General features: G+C 41.3%; 3 protein-coding genes across 9 annotated transcripts; 2 read left to right on the top strand and 1 right to left on the bottom strand.

Annotated features, from left to right (window-relative positions):
- Nucleotides 1-393: 393 nt before the first annotated feature.
- Nucleotides 394-6,997, top strand: ints14 (integrator complex subunit 14). 4 transcript variants are annotated; one of them, XM_076990912.1, is made up of 12 exons: nucleotides 394-512; nucleotides 1,119-1,397; nucleotides 1,805-1,912; nucleotides 2,029-2,184; nucleotides 2,276-2,394; nucleotides 2,960-3,102; nucleotides 4,319-4,411; nucleotides 4,510-4,651; nucleotides 5,644-5,777; nucleotides 6,149-6,267; nucleotides 6,372-6,437; nucleotides 6,519-6,996. In XM_076990912.1, the coding sequence occupies exons 2-12, from the start codon at nucleotides 1,176-1,178 to the stop codon at nucleotides 6,774-6,776; spliced, it is 1,560 nt and encodes a 519-aa protein (XP_076847027.1). In that variant the 5' UTR covers nucleotides 394-512; nucleotides 1,119-1,175; the 3' UTR covers nucleotides 6,777-6,996. The 4 variants fall into 4 exon arrangements, with proteins under 4 accessions (XP_076847027.1, XP_076847024.1, XP_076847015.1 ...); XM_076990909.1 differs by having other exon boundaries at nucleotides 4,507-4,651; nucleotides 6,519-6,995; XM_076990900.1 differs by lacking the exons at nucleotides 394-512; nucleotides 1,119-1,397 and having other exon boundaries at nucleotides 1,404-1,912; nucleotides 6,519-6,997.
- A 102-nt stretch (nucleotides 6,998-7,099) lies between these two features.
- hacd3 (3-hydroxyacyl-CoA dehydratase 3) lies at nucleotides 7,100-12,158 on the bottom strand. 3 transcript variants are annotated; one of them, XM_076990932.1, is made up of 12 exons: nucleotides 11,937-12,158; nucleotides 10,661-10,703; nucleotides 10,503-10,576; nucleotides 9,761-9,922; nucleotides 9,557-9,605; nucleotides 9,355-9,465; nucleotides 8,875-9,002; nucleotides 8,647-8,759; nucleotides 8,153-8,259; nucleotides 7,653-7,784; nucleotides 7,458-7,534; nucleotides 7,100-7,294 (listed from the first exon to the last, which is right to left on the bottom strand). In XM_076990932.1, the coding sequence occupies exons 1-11, from the start codon at nucleotides 12,015-12,017 to the stop codon at nucleotides 7,458-7,460; spliced, it is 1,077 nt and encodes a 358-aa protein (XP_076847047.1). In that variant the 5' UTR covers nucleotides 12,018-12,158; the 3' UTR covers nucleotides 7,100-7,294. The 3 variants fall into 3 exon arrangements, with proteins under 3 accessions (XP_076847047.1, XP_076847038.1, XP_076847053.1); XM_076990923.1 differs by having other exon boundaries at nucleotides 7,100-7,534; XM_076990938.1 differs by lacking the exons at nucleotides 10,503-10,576; nucleotides 10,661-10,703; nucleotides 11,937-12,158 and adding an exon at nucleotides 10,357-10,395 and having other exon boundaries at nucleotides 7,100-7,534.
- Nucleotides 12,159-12,353: 195 nt separating this feature from the next.
- ppcdc (phosphopantothenoylcysteine decarboxylase) lies at nucleotides 12,354-18,172 on the top strand. 2 transcript variants are annotated; one of them, XR_013125293.1, is made up of 6 exons: nucleotides 12,354-12,634; nucleotides 12,892-12,987; nucleotides 13,084-13,212; nucleotides 14,389-14,557; nucleotides 14,885-15,059; nucleotides 15,241-15,255. XR_013125293.1 is itself a non-coding variant. In XM_076990953.1 (5 exons), exons 1-5 carry the CDS (start codon nucleotides 12,497-12,499, stop codon nucleotides 14,956-14,958), a joined length of 606 nt encoding a protein of 201 aa, XP_076847068.1. In that variant the 5' UTR covers nucleotides 12,354-12,496; the 3' UTR covers nucleotides 14,959-18,172. The 2 variants fall into 2 exon arrangements, 1 of the variants encoding a protein (XP_076847068.1); XM_076990953.1 differs by having other exon boundaries at nucleotides 14,885-18,172.
- The last annotated feature ends 3,541 nt before the right edge of the window (nucleotides 18,173-21,713 follow it).

Below are 21,713 nucleotides of genomic sequence, written 5' to 3'. Positions count from 1 at the left end.
AGAGGATTACGTGTATTGTCTCCCTACATTATGTCTCAAACATGTTTTACACTATTTTGATCTTTCATAAATTGTTTTTAATTGTAAACTAAACAAAAAGTAAATGAATAATATCAAAATAAATAATAACTGGGAAATAATCAACAGGATTGCCTACACAGAGGCCAAAAATTATGCATTTGTAAAATTCTGAAAAACGGCATGACAACACACTCGTCAACAAATCAGACTGACAGAAATTACAATGATTATTCTAGGTCTAATAATTATTTCATGTAAGCACTCTCTCTCTCTCTCTCTCTCTCTCTCTCTCTCTCTCTCTCTCTCTCTCTCTCTCTCTCTCTCTCTCTCTCTCTCTCTCTCTCTCTCTCTCTCTCTCTCTCTTCCTCCCTCCCTCCCTCTCCCTTTCACTCTCATCCGGAACGAAATGTCTGTCTAGTTTCTACACGGTGGTATTACAGTGTGCACACTAAGTCTAAGAGGAGTTGCTTTGTATTTTGGCTTTAAAATGGGTAACGTATTTTTTGTATCATAGTTTCATAATTGTACTTTTCTAATATTAGTTGCGTTTGTATTGAATAGCTTATATAGGTATGTAGGTGCTATAGGTGCTATATTGACGAGTTATATTCTCATACACAGCTAAAGTGCTTGTGTCTGCTTGCTAGCTAGATAGCTAGATAGCCAACCTAGTTGCCTGATCTAGCTGGCTAATTAAATGAGTACAATGTACAATAACGTGGTAAGTCTTTTATGTTTGGAGCTGTTTTGATATGCCACGTTAGCTAATTAGCTAGCTAGCTAGCTAACTTATTATGGGTTCAGCATGCTCTCGTTATAACAACTATCTATTTAGCTAACATATATATTCAGCTACCTAATTATTCCCATATACAGCTCGGTTTAGCTATGGGTATAGATTTTACAAAAGTTTTATATTTATCACGGTAAAATGTGACATAAAATGTACAGTAAGGTTTTACATTGTGAATGTGAAGGAAGGGGAGGTAGATAACGAAACCAGTATATTTTTGTACTGTGTACCAGGTTATACTATAACAGCCAATCTAGTATGCATAATCAATTTATGCAAATTATGCAAATCCCATTTATCACAGATGGGATGCGGGAACTTTTCTAACCTCTTCAGAGTGTGAGTAGAACACCTAGTCACCATGCCAACTGTGGTGCTTATGGACGCGTCTCTGTCCATGACACGGCCTGTGTCCCTGGAGGGCAATGAGGAGTTGCAGAGGAAGAACCTGGCCGTTCACGGACTCACCATGCTGTTTGAACATATGGCTACCAATTACAGGCTAGAGTTCACTGCACTCATTGCTTTCTCCTCGCTCTACGAGGTTATGGTGCCGTTCACCAGAGACTACAATACTCTTCAGGTAGGACCCATGCAGAACACCGGTAGTGCATGAACTCAGGTGTTAAGACAATTTCATGTTTGCATACCATACAAAGTTGCACAATTTCACTTGGGTTGAGTATCATTGACCATTTTATATGGATACATTACTTTCCCAAGAAGAAAGTATTCACAGATATCATCAGATTAAAACAGGAAAGTTGGTGTTGTCGTTGGTATTGGCGTTGTTGTCATTGGTATGTCATCAGAACACACATTGCTGCTGATTCACATCAGTCTACTCTTGGTTTGCTGGGTTTGGTTTTTGTGGGTTCACCAACAACGACCGTGGCTAATGCCAGACAGGAAGTGGATGTGGACGAAACAAGTGTTTTCCAGCACGTTCTTATGTCTTGGATGCACGTGTTCCTGTCGCTCCCTGTGCAGGAGGCCTTGAGCAACCTGGAGGACTTTGATAAGACATGTCTGGAGCTGGCCCTTCAGGGTGTCAGCAGCATCGTGCAGCAGGAGTGGGGAAGCGCTTGCCCCTGCCAGGTACCTAGCGCTTGCTACAGGGCCATTTCAAGCAGCACAATCAGGACTTTTAAATAGTGTTTGGTGATGTTCTAGTCCGTTCATATCAGCGGTGCACTTCCTTTGGCTGCCTCTAGTTGGTGCTGGTGACCGACGGAGCTCTAGGCATCGGCCGTGGTACTCTGCGCCACTCCCTGGCCACACTGAAGCAGCGCGGGGAGGACAAGAAGTTCCCCTTACCCTTCCCTTTCCCCTGCAAGCTCTACATCATGTGCATCAGCAATGCAGAGGAGGTACTTGTGGTCAACAAGCTGAACAGTGCATACAGCTGATGTCAGTTCATATTACCGTATGGGGTCATTAATTTTAATGTATTCATTGCAGCTCCAGACCACTGATGCCATGGAGAACCTGGAGCAGCTGCTCACATTAAGTGGTGGAGAGGGGCAGATTTTCACTATGGAGGGACCACTGTGTTTAAAGAGTGTTCAAGCAATGTTTGGGTGTGTGATCTCACCACACCAGTTCTGGAACTGATGCACTGTTCACTCAGTGATTACTTTGTTTGGTATACCTACAGGTACATGTGTATCTCCTAGACTCTCATACATTTTGCAGATAGTTCTGAGTTGCTATCCATCACAGCTAGTACTGTTATTGGTTGACTGTTCTGGAGGACTGTACCTTGTGTACATTGTGTTCACCGGTGTGTTTTGTGCACTATTGTATATTGCAGAGGGAGAAAGAGTATGCACTGCATTTTTACAGAAAATACACAAAATATCAGGACAACACCTGGCCCTCTTTGTAAAAACAGGTCATTCATGAAAGAGGCCACTAAACACGTGGTGTAGATGTGGAGAAAACAAGACAATTTACCATCAGTCGGTGAACTTGATACATAGCACTGACCCCAAAAGAACTTGTAGCCTGTAGGTATACTTACGAAGTAGGTGTCATGGTGCATGATTTTGTGCAAGAACTTTCTAACTGCCGAACACACCTCCTGTGTTTGTTACTAGGGGAGACATGGCTGGGCTGTGAGGATGTTTGCTTGTGTGTTGGCAGGAAGCTGATTGAGCAGGCATATATGCCTTTCCACGCGGTCCTGCGCTGTGGTCATCTGACCTCTGATGTGCAGGTGTTCCCCAGGCCAGAGCCCGTGACGCTGGATGAAGAAGTGGATCCTGTACCAAAGCATGTGCTCACAGGTACTTCTACAGAACCAGAGACTTGGGCTGTGCACGTGTCCAAACATGCATCTCTCCAGACCTCCGAGGAGAAACTGTACTGGTGTTCCAGATACAGATATCACACATCATCTACTATGCAACTTAATCTCAACATGTAGTGTTTGCGTTATATTTGCCCCATTCACCAGTTTCCTCAATCTCTAAGACACAAATCCAGATCTGTTGTATATGTACACTTAGCCTTCCTTTCTCCGGAGTATATAATATACATGTAATCATGTATATTCAAATAGCTACTTTCCTGTTAGACCAGGGGTGCTCATTACGTCGATCGCGATCGACCGGTCGATCGCGAAGGAACTGTCGGTCGATCGCGAAGGAATGTGCGTAGATCGCGTCACATAAAATAGTAGTAGATGAATCGCACATCTGCACTGACGGTTGTATTTTGATTGACATTCACGGCAGCCAATCTGCAATCCACTCAACAAATTACGTTCGCCGCCACCCCGGTAGATCTTTCTGACTGGGTCATCTTATAAGTAGCTCGCAAGCTGAAAACAGTGGGCACCCCTGTGTTAGACTGTGGACTTTTTTTCCCTGCTATTCATATTATAATGTATCAAGTTGCAGATCTCCAGGACTACAGCCCATGGTAATCTGAACATACATATCTCTCTTCCAATGTGCTAGGCCAATCAAAATGATATGCTTTGGTGGTCCATGGGAGTTTGCACTTACTTTTTCTGAAAATATCTCTTTATCTCTAAATTTTGTTTTGCTATTTGGAGTCTTTTCCATTAAATCATTTTCTTTGTGCCACATCTGGACGAACAGAAAGGAAATCTGTCCTTGTAAGGCATCTCAGGGGTGCCAAATGTACTATTTACTTCTCATTAAAACACACTCTTGTACAAAAATCAGGCATTTGTCCTGTTTATATAGATAAATTTCTGACATGCAATGGTTAAATTTGAAATGGCTTCTTTTTACAAACCCACATTTCATAAAAAGAAGATATTGTAAATGTTCTTGTATGAGGTTTGTGTTTTGTGCATGGATACTGCAATGGAGCAACTTACACTCTTAATTACTTTAAGATGAATGTAACTAATTTAAAATGAATATCAGTAATTGTTATATATGCTTTTCTATAATAGTAATGTATGTAACAATGCAAATCGGACAGCACAAAAGAAAAATCAGAATAATTTGGTTTTGTCTTTTTTTCCAGATCTGGAGATAGTGGGGTTCATAGAGATTGCAGACATAGCCAGTCCTCCGGTCCTGTCCAGACATCTGGTCCTCCCCATAGCTGTTAACAAAGGTTCTCAGTCCATGGTACTGATAATTTGTCCCTCAGTTCCACTGTTATTGGTGACTAAGACCTTGTTTTTGTCTCTGTTCCTCATTTGGTATCAGAAGCAGATGAAGTGGGAGCAGGGACTACCGATGAAATGGAAGAGGACACGTCTACCAATCAGATGGCAGGAAAAAGCCCAAATTTCTGTGTGCTCCTACATGGCAGTCTCAAAGTAGAGGGCATGGTGGCCCTTGTGCAGCTGGGGTAAGATCCTGTAGAACCAGGCAGTGAATGGCTGTGTTGGCACAGTCTGTGTATTCTCCTGAGAGAGCGGGTGCAACAACGTGTTGGCATTACCAACATTAGGCAATGGTACGATTCCCAACGAGCAAACATATTACCATTAAGATGAATGTATGTAAGATCATTATGAATATAGGCATCTCTGGGTAAGGGCATCTCCCAAATGCTCTTAGTTGGCTGGCACAGTCTAAGTGTATGATGTGATGAACAACACCAGCATGCCTTTACCCATAAACACCTGCTAGACCTGGCAGACTTTTAATTAAATGTATCATTTAGCTAAAGGTAAAATACTTAATTGCAACAGAATAGAACAGGGAACAAGGAACCAACAGGGAACCCAAGTTACAAAAGAAAACAAGTACATAAAAAATTGTTTTTAATCCTAAAGAATCTTGTGATGCACTTCTTGCATAGCCTTAGAGGCATTAGAAGACAGCCGGTCATGTCTGAAGTCATGATCTGCTCTAGAAAATGCATTAAGTGAGCCAGTGGGTGCACAACTACATAATCGCATTGTTTAACATAAAGATGCCACAGAACAAGCTTCATCGTGGCCCGTTTTAGATCACTATCATGGGGATGAGCGCAGGGCAGCTCAGACATGCAGCTGTAACTGTGCCTGGCTGCTGCCCACTCCCAGAGAGAGAAGGGGTGACCTTTTATCATTTCAGAAGAATTGCAAATAGTATCTTTCATGTAAATACAGCTGCTCCTGCAGCTACACTTCACACCACTACCACTCTCTTACTCCTACATATGATATGCAAATAAGGGACTGGTGTGTGTATATTTGTTTCCATGAAAACTGCCGTCACACAGAATAAACCGGTAATTAATTGATGAGTTGAAGCAGGTATTTTTGAGCAGGGAAACGACCTAACGCGCATAGCTGGGCAGCCATTGGCTAGATTCCAACGAAAACACGTCTAACATTGAGGTTCCTCTCCCAGGCCTGAGTGGTTCGGGATGCTCTACTCCCAGGCAGACAGTAAGAAGAAGTCAAATCTGATGATGTCACTGTTTGAACCTGGCCCAGAGCCTCTGCCATGGTTGGGGAAAGTCTCTCAGCTTGGGCCCATCTCGGGTAGGACACCGCTCTTCTCCTCTGCCCAGAAATGGCTGTTGGAGAGAATGTATAACGTTTTTTCATGAGGGGTAGGTCTTCTAAAGAAAACCCTCCTGTGCAGGATTGTGCTGTGTATACTTCTGCTTCATTCTGTTATAAAAAGGTCGTATAAAAATAGAATGGCTGATTCTACTAAATATTTTATCTGTTCAAGAATAAATTGTTTTTATTCCTGCATTGCTTTACTTAAACCAATTAGGGCAATGTTTCTGTAAATTATTTAGAAAGTAAATGATTATTACTGTGTTGTATTAAACCAATTACCACAACTGGTCCTTACATTTTCGTTCATCTGATTCACAATGAGCTGTGATCCATGGGTTTTATAGACGCTCCAGAGAATCCTTACGGGGAAGATGACAGCAAAAGTCCGTTCCCTCTCCAGCCCAAAAGCAAACGCAGCTACGCCCAGAATGTCACCGTCTGGATCAAAGCCAGCGGTCTCCAGGTATTTCTTCCACTACATCAAACAGCATAAGATTTGTCTGCCATAACCAGTCCACAAATTCCTTAATATTGAATGTTTGAATTGTTTTTTTATTTTCTAAACAGACAGATGTGCAGAAAATTCTCCGAAATGCAAGAAAACTTCCAGAGAAAACACAAACCTTCTACAAGGTAAGTGGCATGCTGAAATGAATTTACTGACTCTTGACCGTAAAGTCCGGAAATGGTCTGACGTGTGTGTATGTGTTAAAGGAGTTGAATCGTCTGCGAAAAGCCGCTCTTGCCTTTGGGTTCTGGGAGCTGTTGAAGGGCGTGGCTGAATTGCTAGAGAGGGAGTGCACTCTGCTGCCTGACTCCGCCCATCCAGACGCTGCATTCCAACTGTCCCATGCTGCACAGCAACTCAAGCTGGCCAGTACTGGAGATTCCCAGTATGCTGGCTTTGAACACAACATTACCCCCATGCTCACCGACTTCTCAGGGGGAGGTGGAGGATCTGACAGGATGTAGGGGGTGTGCGAGCAGGACTGGACTGCCATAACCCTCATGGACTACTGTTTGGCGTTTGAAGTTCACGAATCTTTGTAAAATATAAGGACTTAGAAACTGTACGATGCGTGTGTGAATTGTCTCCTGACATTTGTTCTCTTTCAAGAACCCTTTAAAGAATCTCATCTGCATTTAGAATTTGAAATGAATCCAAAGGCCAAGGAATCTCTTTTTTAAGTAGTTTTTTATGTAAATAACATTTTCTACCTGTGACCTAAAAGAAATAAATTTCATTGTGTAATGTTGTTAATGCGTGATCATAGTCGGTAAGGTTGGACAACATGTAATTCTGAAACCTTTATTTGAAACATAGTTCCCAGTATCATGTCATCCAGTACGATGAGGTGCACATCATTTCTAGACAAGCAGACTGCTGCCACTGCTCTGGGTTTCTGCTGTAGTTTGTTTTGAAACGTCACTGTCCCTGAGGTCTCTGATCTCACGACCGCTCTGTCTGATGCTCAGTAGAGATGATCATACTGAAAGAATGAGAATGAATGAAAAAAAAAATTTGAACTAAGGTAATCTTGAAATTACTCCTCCATAAAGAAAGGGTCTGGAAGGGCTTGATGGAGAGAGAGAAGGGGATCTTGATACTGTATGACACATGCTTGATGAAGGCAGGAAGATGAAACATCTCACTCAGTTGATCTTCCTCTTCCTCGTCCGAAAGCGTCTCCTCCTTTGCTTATAGAGGTGACGGAAGTTGATAAACATCCCTGTAAAGCAGTGATGTTATATGACTCAGTGGAGCACAGTGTAATAATGCAATGGCGCTACTGGCAAACGAACAGTTCATTTCAGAAGACCACTGCAGCAGAGAGAGGGGAAACTCACCCAAGAACATGAGCAGCATGTAGAACTGCAGAATGTAGGAAAAGCTAAGAGAAGATCCCAGGGCTTCAGGGAGACGGATGCTTAAGAATCTAGTCTCGTCAAAGATGGGGATGGACTGAATTATAGCCACAGCTGAGAAACAAGCAAACACAAATCTCTCAAACATCTGAGCCTCATGTAATTATTGACTAATGCTGCAGCTACAAAATTATACAGTTTTCAAACCATTTAACCCATATTTCTCTTTAATATTTCATGTTTCTCATGAAACACCCAAGTATGCACACAGTTGTTCTTTAAATAAAAACAGTAACAATGTCCCACACTAACTTTCATGGCCAGTCACATTATGAGCCAAAAAGCAACAATGGGAGTGGATACATTAATGGCCTATGAAGGTGTGTGATGATATTTATATCCAATTTTTCTACATATATAATGAATAAATATATGAAATGAATGAGTAAATTAATAAATAGTCTGTACATGACTATAGTCACCTTCAGCAAAAACACCTAGTGGGTACAGAGGTATCCAGATTGTATATCGGATCCAAGTCAGTACTTTCCATTCTGTGCCAATGCAGGCCAACATGTAGAAGGGATACCTATAGAAAGCATACATGTTAAAACACATTACAATGCCCCAAAATCAATCTTCACATGAATATATTTCAGAATATCTGATGACATTTCTTTTAACTTGGTTCCTCTGCGATTAATCCAGCTGTATTTTACAAGTGCATGTACATATCACTGAATCAGAAAGTCAGATCCTGCTTTACAGTGTGGTCTCTGAAGAGGATATCCTGTACACAAGCAGCTAGAATGTGCGATGAGATGAGACGAGTCAGTTGATTTCAAGCCCACATTTTCACCACGTCGACTAGTTTTTCAAAAGCAACAGTCGTGCTATGTTGCTTCGTCAAATTCTTCAGTAAGATGCGGTAGAACATATTCTATTACAAGCGGGCAATCCACATTTAGAAACTCACCTGAATATCTCAATGCTACTCCACAGATAAAAGACGAAGAAAACGACAGGTTTGTTCTGCATGTCCTCCAAGCTACCAAAAATGACAAAAAGGACGAAGTTCCTCCCCATCACCTTAAGAGGTTCAAAAACAGAAAATCATTGTTTTTAAAATGTAATCATTTAATATAGTAAAAATACGTAAGTTCATTAAGGGAGGCTCTACTTCAGTAAGATCTAGTGTTGTCACCTGTATAAAGGTAGGAATCAGCCCAGTCCTGACCAACCCCAGTGCAGGGTTAATAACCTCAATGATTGCTAGCATCTGACAGAAGTACATTACATCAGCAATGGTGTGAAAGGTATCGTAGAAAGAATCTATTGGATCAATTCGAAAAAACAAAGCACAATATGAACAGTATGGAATAAACTCATATACACGACCAGGACGCCCAATGGAAACAGAATTTGCGTTAGACATCTTCCAATATGTTAAACAACGAAGCATCTGCAAAGATTTGCCTAAAACGGGTACTGTATGCAAATTACAAGTCTGTATTGTCCCCGTGTCAACTAAATGAATGTCTCTCCTATTTTGCATGTGGTGTATCACAAAGGGACTATTATAGCATCAAATACGACCATAAAAAGGCTTACAGAGACACAAGAGAAACGTGGGGTGGACTGCGTAATGGACAGCCTCGTCTTGCAACTTAACAGAAACCCTCACCTTGCCCAAGTATGAAAAGACGCACAGTCATGTTAACAAATATCCAGGAAAACCCCAGAAACTGGACGAGGTTGTACGTAAAGAGATATCCCTTCTTCAAGCCCAAGTAACCTACAAAGAGAATTGGATAGCATTAGATATTTTTAGCTGGTTTTATATGGAAATGTCTCATGTTCCATGTTGAAGATGACGGTTCACTCACGATCTTTCGGAATCCTCGACTCAAACATCACTTTATTTATTTCCCCTTCCTGTGCAATATAAATAAAACAGTGAGAGTCAAAGTGATACCCCCGGCATCATCTACACACTTGTGGAGAAAGTAAATATTTTATGTGCAATCTCAAACAGAGATCTCAGCCAAAAGAAACCCGTCCGATCGTTCTGCCCCACCCAATCTCCTAACCTTTCTTAGCTCCAGCTCAGCGTCGGACTCATCCAGCCAGCGGTCGAAGTCGGGGGCGAGAAAGACGGGCTTCCTCTCCTGCATGGTGAGTCTTCCCCACCAACAGCGCTCTTGCTTTCTCACAGTAATATTCACCTGCCGCTGTGTGGATTTGTGTTTTACCTAAACACACACACAAACACACGTCAAGAATCCCTGTCCATTTTGAACATCTGTTTATTTCATGTATACAGCTCCCTTTACAGCAGCACTTTAGTTATGCGAGTCTCTAGAAGAATGTAGAACATCTTCCTCTTTTACAAGTTGCTAGAACAGTCAAGAGCCAATATACACTTCTGCTGATCTCAGAAACACCAAAACATTCAATAATAAATAAAAAATAATAAACATTTAAAATACATAAAAGCCTAAAAAAAATTACTGTATTGTTTAATTTCGCTTATGTAATCTCACAAGAACATGATAGAAGTTTCAATTGGAAACCACTTCTCACCAGTCACTGTTAAAAAGTAACCTGAATTAACAAAATTAGATCCGAGATCAAGCCTAAAACAACCATTTAAAAGCACACAGCATCTCAGTTAGCTGGATAATACCTCAGGTTTTACAGGTTTATGCATATTTCCTCAGTTAGCGGGATCTTATCTTAGGTTTTACAGGTTTATGCATATTTCCTCAAGTTAACTGGATCTTACCTCAGGTTTTACAGGTTTATGCATCTCCTGCGTTAGCGGGACCTTACCTCAGGTTTTACAGGTTTTAAAAACTCCAAATTGAATTCGTATTCATTTTCTCCTTTTGCCCCATGACCCTGGCCTTGAAAAGCACAAGAAGAAAACCGCTGCAGAGCATGCTGGTCTTATATTTGGGAAGCTGCAGCAGACGATGAAAGCAGCTTACCTCTAAAGTGGAGTACATTCTCGTGGATGCTAATGTCAAGGTTCTGCAGGAGAAACCAAAAAAGCCCAATGTAGGAGGTTGCCCAACAATCAATGGCTGTTTCCGTTTGAGTCATAGTCAATGGAAAACAACGTCAGTGCCGTGCTAGTCAACGAAATGGCTTTGTGCACCATCATGAGCGATTGGTGGGCTTGGTTTGAAATAAAGACCGTAAGTGGAAGCAAACGTGAGATGAAAAAAGATTTGGAATTATGTGGCCAAAAATGTAACTTTTTGCCTTTTACTAATGTTTTTGTTTGGAGATTTGAAACCTAGGCACACTCTCAAAGTATTTACCTTCAATTTAGCCGCATCTTCATTTGCATAATGTATGTTGGCCATTCATAATGCGTTACTATTTGCAACTGTTAGGGCAGGGACAACATCTCTACTGTGTCGACATATCAACATTCCTCAATCCAGTCCTTGAGGCCCACCAGACGGTCCCACATTTTTGGACAGAGCAAGTCTGTGAAGCCATCAAGAGTGCCCTGAGGTCTGGGTTGAGGTCAGGTATACAGACCTAGAGGTGTGTGGTGGCTTATGAGCAGATAAGGTTGTGTGTCTAAATACACACCCCATCCTAAAAGTGATTAAATGACATAAATAAAGATGTAATTAAATAGTTCAGGGTATCGGCTATCCCTGTATATAAACCTCGTGTTTTCATCCAGCACCTGGAAATGGTTGTGAATAAATCATGAGCTAAAACTGACGCCGCCAGATGGCTTGTGGTCTAGGATGAGCACGTTCAAGGTGTGTATTCACAAAACACAACACGATACAAATACCGACTTAGGTCAAATCATTCAACTACGTTTTGTCCGAAGTTGTCAAAGGCAAATTACACAAACAGTTGACACGACTGTAAACGTGTCTCCTCTTTAAGCGAATAACCGAGTTTAATCCTTGACCTTTGAAAAGTCGGGCATAGTACTGATTAGACATTTTTAATGCACTCAAGCACTTTCGTGTATGGGAAGAGCTTCAGCATGAGTCTTACTGATATTAAATTACTAAACAAGGCAGCTATATTCGCTAGCTAGATACCCACCTGTAAAAAAAATTGTAACCTCCTAATTACATAAATATAGGAGTCTGGTAAAAAATTGCATGCTAGCCACTGAGACAATCGAAGTACAGTAGGATAGTACAGACAAAAAAATGCATTCACTTTATCTCCGCTGGCGGTAACGACCGTTCGTGTAAGTGACTGTTTGAGATACACACGTCTCACCTTGGCGTCACTGATCTCCACCCGCAGGTAAATCTCACCGTGCCGCTGGGCCCAAAACACGTGAGGCGTGAGAGTCTGCATCACGAATATCTGCGCCGTTTAATAAATAGGGACGAATGGACGAGAGCTCCGACACATCACGCGTGTCCTGCCGGAAGACTATTAACAAAACGCGCTCTGCCCAGAACATTCGGCGAGCTGGACGTGCGCGTGCGCGCGCTTTCAAGGCAAGCCGGATGTGCTTGCGCGTGCACGAAGCACAAGGCTCGTGTGTGTGTGACGGAAAGCGCGGGTTTCTGTGTGAGGTCAACTTCTGTGAGAGGGCGCGCTCGCGGTCATCTCCGGGCGTTCGTCTGACGCGAGATTCATTTAAAAATAAAACTAGCGGCGGAACGCGGAGCCGCCGAGGCAATCTCACAGACGCGCGCCACGTCCGGTAGGGGGAGCCGTTAGACGCTTACGTCACGTCATGCCCAATGTTGACGGAAGTGACGTCAGAACCTCGGTAACGTCGATTAGCCGGTTAGCCAGCGAGCTAACGTACCGACCCATTGACTACAATGCAGGTCGGTGCTGACGCCGAGAGTGTTGAGGTGAAGTCCAGTGGGTCGAGACACCGTGTTCTTGTGGGTGTAACCGCGAGTGTCGCTGCTATTAAGTTGCCCCTGTTGGTGTCAAAACTTCTTGAAATCCAAGGGGTAGGTTTATAACATGATGTTATTTGTGTTGGCTCGATTGCTAACACGGTGGAAACAAGTGACAGCTTTACAGTCTTTCTTAAACTTAACTGTCCTTATCGAGAGCTGTCTGCTGAATATATGTAGTGTTATTGCTAGACGCAGTATGCCCTACCAAAATAACTAATTATGTGACATACATATTAAGTTAAGTTTTAAAAAATGTAAACAAGCACTGAAATACTGAAAGAACAAAATCATTTGTTTTCCTCCTAAAGGTTGATGTCCGTGTTATCACTACCAACAATGCCACTCATTTTTACAACATTGCAGAGATTCCTGTCCGTGTTTATACCGACAAGGATGAGTGGGAGGTGTGGTAGGAGTTGTAATCTCCTGATATATTGCATTAACTTGATTCATACTCCTTGGGGTCATGAGAAGATCAAGATGTAATGTTTTTGTCTTAGATGTGGAAGACACGTTCTGACCCAGTTCTGCACATTGAACTAAGACGATGGGCTGATCTTCTAGTCATCAGTCCACTGGATGCTAACACTCTTGGCAAAATAGCCAGTGGTATCTGTGACAACCTTCTGGTGAGAGATAAAATATGTTTATAACACATACCGTTTTATAATGTAAATATCAAACATTAAGCACTAGGGAAAGAACAAGGCTAAGAGCCTGTGAGACATCCAGAACTATACAGGCAAGCAATTAATGGTGACCCAACCAGATATGGTATCAGAAGTGTAGATGCAGGAAGCAGCAGTGATAATGTATGTGTCATTCTCGAGTTATGAAACCACTGAAAGGAAGCAATGTGAAGTTGGAAAAACAGACCAAGTACTGAAACTGGAAAGAGAGTGAACGTGGAAGGTTAACACCAAGGTTGTCCCAGTTGTGATGGGGCACTTGACGCTGTGACCCAGAAATGACAACACTGTCTCAGTACAGATGAACACAATCGTAGGAACTACTGTGCCATACTCTCTAACTTTGAGAGCTCTGTAGAAGGCCCAAGTGTGAGGAGGGGAAAGTGGATGGGTGAGGCAGAGAAACACAACCCTACACACACTGGCCACTTTATTAGGAACACCAAAAAGCAAAAGAAACATTGCTATTAAGATCATATAATGACATCATGTATAATTGCTGCAGATTTGTCAGTTGCAGATTCACACTATAAGTCTACTACATACTAAAGGTCCTCCATTTCAGATCTTATGACGGGGAATGTACTTGAAGTGCACTGAACTTATCATCATAGTGATCCGTTTGACATGACCTGTGCTTTATGACATTGAAGCAGATAAGATGGTAAATTGTGCCCACAAATGCATGTCCATGATAAGCAGTGATAGTACAATAGGTTGTAGCATTCAAAAGATGCTTGGAATTAGGGTCTTGACGAGAGAGGTCAGAGGAGAATTGCCAGACTGATGTGAGCTGATCAGAAGGCTATGAATAAACAACCGGTTTTTACAACCCTGGTTAAAAGTGTTCCAGTGTGTGTCAAGAAAACATTACCCATACTACCACCAGCCTGAACTGTTCACAGAGCAATTTGAGTATGCAGTAATCTGACTATACCATCTATATAGAGACACAGACTGACAACGCTTAAACCTTGACATGTTGCCCATCATCTTACAGCACTAAAGTCCACAAAAAATAATTATGTAGTACAGGAAATTGGACGAGGTGGCAACATTTTCTTGGAACTGTACATTGCATTACTTACTTACCTGAAGAGTTGTTTGTCCTGACAGACCTGCGTGGTGAGAGCGTGGGATGCAAGACGTCCTCTACTCTTCTGTCCTGCCATGAACACTTTCATGTGGCAGCACCCAATCACTGCCCAGCAAGTGGCCACCCTGCAGAGCTTTGGCTATGTGGAGATACCTTGCATTGCTAAGAAGCTCGTCTGTGGAGATGAAGGTATACAGATGTCTCTGAAACGCCACACTGACTTAAGAAGTAGTTTCTGATCAATAGCTTGCAGCTATGTAAAAATTTGAGCAGGAAATTTGCATGGGGGTGGTTTCGAGTCAAAGAAACATTCGGGTGCAAAAATTCAATTCTTTGCTCCACTGATCTAGTATCAAACAGCTGAAATCTAATGGAATTGATCCAGATCAAGGTTTTGTGAGGCAGTGACTCTATAAATGCTATATAAAAAAGCATTTGTCCCATATATGATCTATCATATATCATATATCTAAGATCATATATGATCTTAATAGCAACATTTCTTTTGCATTAAAGGTAAAGGTGCAATGGCAGAGGTGTCGACCATTGTAGATGTGATCCAGCAGTACCTTCTCAAGTTAACTGTCTAACTACACATGATGCAGCAGTACCTTCTCAAGTTAACTGTCTAACTACACATGATGCAGCAGTACCTTCCCAACTGTCTAACCACACAAGGGAAAAGAGCAAAGCAAGTCAAAATGATGTTACATTTATTTGAATTATTTTTGTAAGTGATTAAAATATATATATATATATAATTTATGTGATTTGCCCTTTATATATGTACCCTGTATAAGCTAGTATAGTTTCTCTCTTAATACATTTTGTCACTTACATAGGTTTGAGGTTTTGTATTTTTCCTTTGCCAGATTCCTTTGAGGGAATTGATTATAATGGATTGATTGAAGTCCATTATGAATATACTGAGAAATAAAACCAATAAAGGGAGAATGAGACCAAAACAGGAAACTAAAAATACAGGTTAACTATTAAAGACGCAGGCCGGAGTAAAAAGTAAAGATAAGATAATACTTTATTAGTCCCGCACTAGGAAAATTCCCCGATGCAGACCAGACCTTCCCTTGACGATTACAGCGATGTTGACCAATGATGGATGTCTGTGAGCATTGGAACAGAGTGGATGGTGCTGTGTTGTTGGGCCATGGTGCTACCAGATAGACACATTGCCACTATAGTTAACTGTAGGGCCCACTGTCGTCACAGCTACTATCTGACAGGGGTCATCACCACTGTTAGGAATGAGACATATTTGCCTTGATTCACTAGTGCTATTTTGACAGGAAAACAATTCAAAGACACAAAGAACCAACAGATCTAGAAGATGAAGAAAAGTGACTCAGGACAAAGGAAATGCTCTGGCCAACATAGCTGCAAAATGTGCTACACAGAGGGTAGCCACAACAAAATGTTACTGATATGAATTCAAAGTGGCTTAATCTGTGTCACACCTCTGACATGCAATACTGACAACTGGAAATGTAAATGGTTGGAGAACCAGACTCCATAACAATGTATGGAGACAAGAATTCAGAACTGTTGTCCAGACCGCATTTCTTTCCTACTCTGCACATAGCATCAGGCCATGTGAGGTCAAACCACGAAACTCCACTTTGAGCAGGTATGGTGAAAAGATCTTTCTAGAAACCACTCTTGTTGAACAAGAGTCTGGATTAGAACACTTAGTCTGCATTCAAAGAACAGATAAAAGTATCACAAATCCAGTGTTCTGTACAAATCCTGTTTTGTTGGGCTGTTTTTAATATGACCTCGCCTTATTCTGCCCCTGATTTGTCTTTTATCTTCCTCTGTGCCAGTTTTAGACCATCGTATTGTCCAACCAATTTTGGAATATTCAGCAGGATGATTGTTTAAAACAATAGCATCCTTCAAGTATTTCCAGCTTGCAGACAATATGTTAAATGGGTAAAAATAATGTACAATGACATATTAACATTAGTTTGCTAGCCAATTGTGGTTAAATTAGTCTAAATGGGTTTACAAAGCCATACAAATAGAACATACTGACATATTACATAGTCAATATTTAGTTGTGTCATAGTCAATACATTTACAGAACATTTAATGAATATCTTATATTAGCCAAAATCTCACACATGTATGTCCCATAGATTATTATGGAATGACCACCAGTTATTCAGTTTGCATTTCTGATGTTTGTCTTTCGTCTGGTTGTCAGAGAACACATTTCCACCTGGAAGTAGTGTTGCTAGAATGTTAACTAGAAAGTTATCCGAAAAACAGTACAATGAATGACTGTGTTTAAATTAGAACCGTATTTCCTATGAGTTGCGTCGATGCGCCACAGGGGGGCAGTGTGTGCACAGCACTCCCTGTATTAGCAGCCGTAAACTCTTAAGTTTTGGCTTAAATGTGTTGGCTTTTAAGTGTTAGGAGGACCAGGCTTTCAGCTTACTCAGTTAGTATGAGGGTGACGGGACAATAGTCGATGAAATAGCTGATGTTTGTTTTCTTTGGTACTCACACTGTGACTGCAGACTTCACGCAGGTGGTGACAGGGACAGGTTGAAGGTTCCTGTAAATGCTTCTACAAGCTGTTCCTTAAGAACTCACCCTGGAACTCCGTCAGGGCAGTTTTCCGAGGACCGATCCTCTACAGTGTGTGCTGTACTTGATGCGCACTATGTTTCTCATGTCTGCAATGGTTCTGTTCACATTTTTTTTGTCACAAAACTGGAAACAAAGTGTCTCCCCAGACAGCCTTATTGAATGGTGGAAGGTGTTGTAGTGTGTATTCCTGCTGCCAGAAAGGTCAACTCTCTCTTGCAGACTCTCTGAGTGTATGTAATGATCTCTGGATCCATCTTTAATAAACTTAATTTAACTTTGATATCTTGACACCTATTCTTTACAAATCATGTGACACCTTTTACTCGACCTTGTATGGTATAGCTTTTTTTTAACCCTGTTTTTATACACCAGGTGAGACCATGTTGAGCAAACACTACAATTGTATAAGAGGCCCAAGGCTTGGGGCAGATGCTCTAGGCAATAAACAAATTTGGCCTCAGGCACATTTTCAAACAGTATGTTTGCGATGCCTAAATGTAACGTAAAATAAACATCTAATAACCTGGATTGTAAATATCAGCAGGAGATGGTCAAGCAGATAATACACAATGTTGGATTTCCAAGAAAGTTGGGGGAGGGGGGCAATAAGGAGATAGGGGACAGGACCCTCACAGGAGTACAATGCTCCCCTCAGGGCTCAGAATAAGGATGAATGACCCCAGACGTAAAGCTTATCTTGAGGTAACGTTGCGTATATCTTGTTGATGTCAGTAAAGTTCATTTTCTCTATTGTGCTGGATGTTGACTCTCATTTATTGTCTGCTGGGTTCTTTGGTTTTATGCGTGACTGCCTCGAGAACAACTGGTTCTGTTAAACCTGGGGTCTTCTTTCATCTTTATTCTTATCTCTATGAGAGGTGCCATGAACCAATCACCATTACTCCTCCTATCTTTGCTTTCCCCTCTTTTTCTCCTCTCTTTCAAAGTATCACAGTTATTCAGTCCCACCAGAACACCATTTAAGGTCTGTGTTATCTTGTCCATCACCAGCCCTTGGCTGTTACTGTATTTCATTTTCATTTTCTTGGCTTGTCCATCGAGTTGATGTGTTTCCTGCTCTATCATATTACTAGCCAGCTCATGGGCTCATGGAGAGCCCAGCAGTGCACCGTACTCCGCCTTCAACGTGTACTGATCGGTACAGAAATGACAAACTCAAAGGAGACATCACAGTAAAATGACAATTGTGTTGACAAATGCTCACAAGCGTTGATTGACACTTCACCTGATGTTCCCCCTGGTTGGTTGACTTGAGCATGATGGATTCTTGTAAATGGTGAAAACTGGGTGAAGCCAGAAATGCCTGATTTTATCATAGTTGATCATAGATTGTGTGTTTTACTGTCAGGACATAGTGACACTTAGTGAGCAAATATGACAAAAAGTTATTTTTATATGGGTTTATATGGATTACCTACTGTCACACCCAAACCTGTTGACTTATTTTTGCTGATTTTCAGTACCAAGCAAAACCTCATTCACAGTGCAACTGCATTGTATGTTGAACTTGGAGTTTTACTAAATAAAAACTCGAGTTAAAAAATTACCCTGATATATTACACAAACCCTAATCTCCCCCTTTCTCCAGCTCTCCTTTGAGAGCTTTGTTTGACAGTTTTCTGGAACTTTCTTCCTTCTTATCTGGTCTAAAACAGCCCATAATTAATTAAATAATATTATTATTGTCTTAGTTCACATATTCTTCATGATCCTTTCCTCCCTGCTTCAGCACAGTACTTATTATAATAATACAATAATACATATCTTGCCAATACATCATAGGTTTAATTTGCTTCCTAAGTCCCAAACTACAGTATGATTCCCAGGTCCCACATTATGTCCAATTGCTTTCTCCAGAAATCCAGCAACAATGTAAATAATATTCAAAGAAATAATGCAGACTACAAAATCACTTGAAGTGAATAACGGCCCCCACTTTTACTGTAGATCAGCATTGGTGTATATTTGAATCCCTTTCCAGCATCTGAAGGAGTGCAACCCCATTTTTGTACACATTTTCATCTACACATTGTTCTTTTTCCACATATTTGTTTTAGATTTAACCACCATTATGTGCAAGTCATTCACTTTCATTAGGTTGTTATGACACCCTTATGTCCAAATGAAAATCTCTCACCCTTTGCTCTCCCAGAACATTACCAAAAATGATCCTTATCCAGCATCATCCAGCACACACACTTACGTCTTACACACAACAGCCTTCTGTGTGGGCTCTGGGTCCCCTTATTAACCAGCTGCACCTGCTTTAATGGCTCTACACATTATCTCTGAGTTCTCAAGGTTTCCCACCAGCTGCACATCTTCTACTGGTGCTTTTGGAACGTTATCTACGTTTCTTCTTATTTATTACTTCCTTTAATTTTCCTTTTCCTCAGTTACTTTCCATATGACCTTCTACTGTCATCAAATTCAAGAGTTTGAGAGATCAGTGGTGTGAGTGTAAAACAGTGGATATGTTCATGTTGGTGCTCTGTTGCTGTACGTTCTTGTGTTGTTGTCTTGCAGGCTGTCCAGTCCAGATCTGGTGATTTATTCAGAACAGACCAGCACCCTCTACCTCTACCCTCTTCTGCTTTGCTTTCATTGTGTAATGTTGAAGAGCACGGTAATACTGTAGATTGTTTAACAAAGCAGACAAATACAAGGAGACCAATGATGAGGGCCAGAAAGAAAAGCAAAACAAAATGCTGTCCATCACCATGGTAACCACAGTTCCAGATAACAGGATGTGAAAGTTCCTCAGCCGTTGATGATGTTACACTGAGGAACTTTATGTTCATGTTTATGGAATTTAGCAGACACTCTTCACACACAAACATTTGGACTGCACCTTCCACATTTCCAACCCCTTGAATTTTGATCGCCATCACCTGTCCCTTATTTGAAGAACGCTCAACCAACATTGAGCATTGTTCCTTGATGGTCTGGAGATTGGTTTCTGGTCATTGCCATCAAGTAGGTTTGGTCTACTGGCTTTTGGCTTCATAGGCAATGTTTTAAATCTGATATAAACAGCTACAGGAATCCAATGCAGTGAAAACAACAGAGGATTGACAAGGAAAAAATTCTAGATTTGACTGATAGGAGTGTTGACCACCCACACTGCATTCTTTATGGCTCAATTGATGTGTTGCAAGAGCTAATCACAAGAGTGTGAGAACACACAGAGTATGGAGACTAAATACACAGGGACACTAACGCTAACAAGTCAGCTGGAAATCTTGGCCAAGATGAACAGCACAGGAGACGAGAGACAGACCCAGAAATGAAGCGAATCCAAAACAAAGTCAGATGGTTACTGGTGACATGGCAACCACAACCCCAGAAAGGGGAAACTGCGACATGAGGCCTACAACCACAGTGTCATCCACAGACTCCACCAACAGTGCTTTCTGTGAGTGCGGCTACACAGTTGTGTGTGTGTAATGGCTGCAACAGTAGGCTCAAAACACAATACTGCAGGATTTTATGGTAGTACATGCTGAAATCTACTTATTGAGCAGAGTAGCAAGACAAGACAAGTCTTTGCAAGACAAGATAAAGAAGTACCTTTTGGACTAGAGAGGGTCTACTGCACTGGGTAAAATGGAATGAATGTATTTGAGTCTCTCAAAACACTTACAAAACATCTCATTACCACAATGGTCAGGTGCACCTGTGCACCAATAATCCTTCAACTGCATTGGAATGGATGACTTAGGGATAGCTGTGGAGCACGATTGTTGGGACAACAAATTATGACAGGGGCAGACTGAAACGAGTGATGAATTATGACAGACAGACTGAAAAGATTGATGAATTATGATGGGCAGACTGAAACGAGTGATGAATTATGACAGACAGACTGAAAAGATTGATGAATTATGATGGGTAGACTGAAAAGTGATGAATTATGACAGACAAACTGAAAAGAGTGATGAATTATGATGGGTAGACTGAAAAGAGTGATGAATTATGACAGACAGACTGAAAAGAGTGATTAATTATGATGGTGTAGACTGAAAAGAGTGATGAATTATAACAGGGGCAGACTGAAAAAAGGGATGAATTATGACAGGCAGACTGAAACGAGTGATGAATTATGACAGGGGCAGACTGAAAAGAGTGATGAATTATGACAGGCAGACTGAAAATGATGGCCAGGTCGCCAGCACAGGTTTTCAAGACCCCTCTCAGGATTTTGTTTGGCTCTGCTTCCCTCCTGACTACAGTGTCTTATCTAAAGGAAACCCTAAGGATCAAAACATTGCATTTGGCAGGTAAGATATTTCAATTAATAAGGGAGCTGTAACCACACTGTGCAGATGTTCATCATAATATTCCAAGATCCTTCCTGAATTCATTCATTTTACAGTCCTCCTTACATCGTGCTCTGTGTCAGTCAGTGTGTGAATTCCCAAATAGCAAATTTCTGTTGCATTAGCAATAATGCTAGTATTAGCTAAGATGAGACTAGTGGCACCAGCATCCAAATATGGGTATAGAAATGGTTCATTTGCATTCTGTTGGTCATAAAACATACTTACCCGCCTGTTGTATTTTATATGCTCTTTTATGCTGTCCATGCAGGCATTTCAGAAGGATTTGATTTAATGGATATACACCTTCTAAAAATGTATATATCGTTGTACTTCATCCTGCCTTCATGTTGTGGTTGCTCTCGCCAGCATCCAATTGTACCTGTACACAA

Source organism: Brachyhypopomus gauderio, chromosome 2 (genome assembly GCF_052324685.1).
Source record: "Brachyhypopomus gauderio isolate BG-103 chromosome 2, BGAUD_0.2, whole genome shotgun sequence".
In the NCBI taxonomy this organism is placed as follows: domain Eukaryota; kingdom Metazoa; phylum Chordata; class Actinopteri; order Gymnotiformes; family Hypopomidae; genus Brachyhypopomus; species Brachyhypopomus gauderio.
This window is presented reverse-complemented; position numbering and strand designations above follow the sequence as displayed.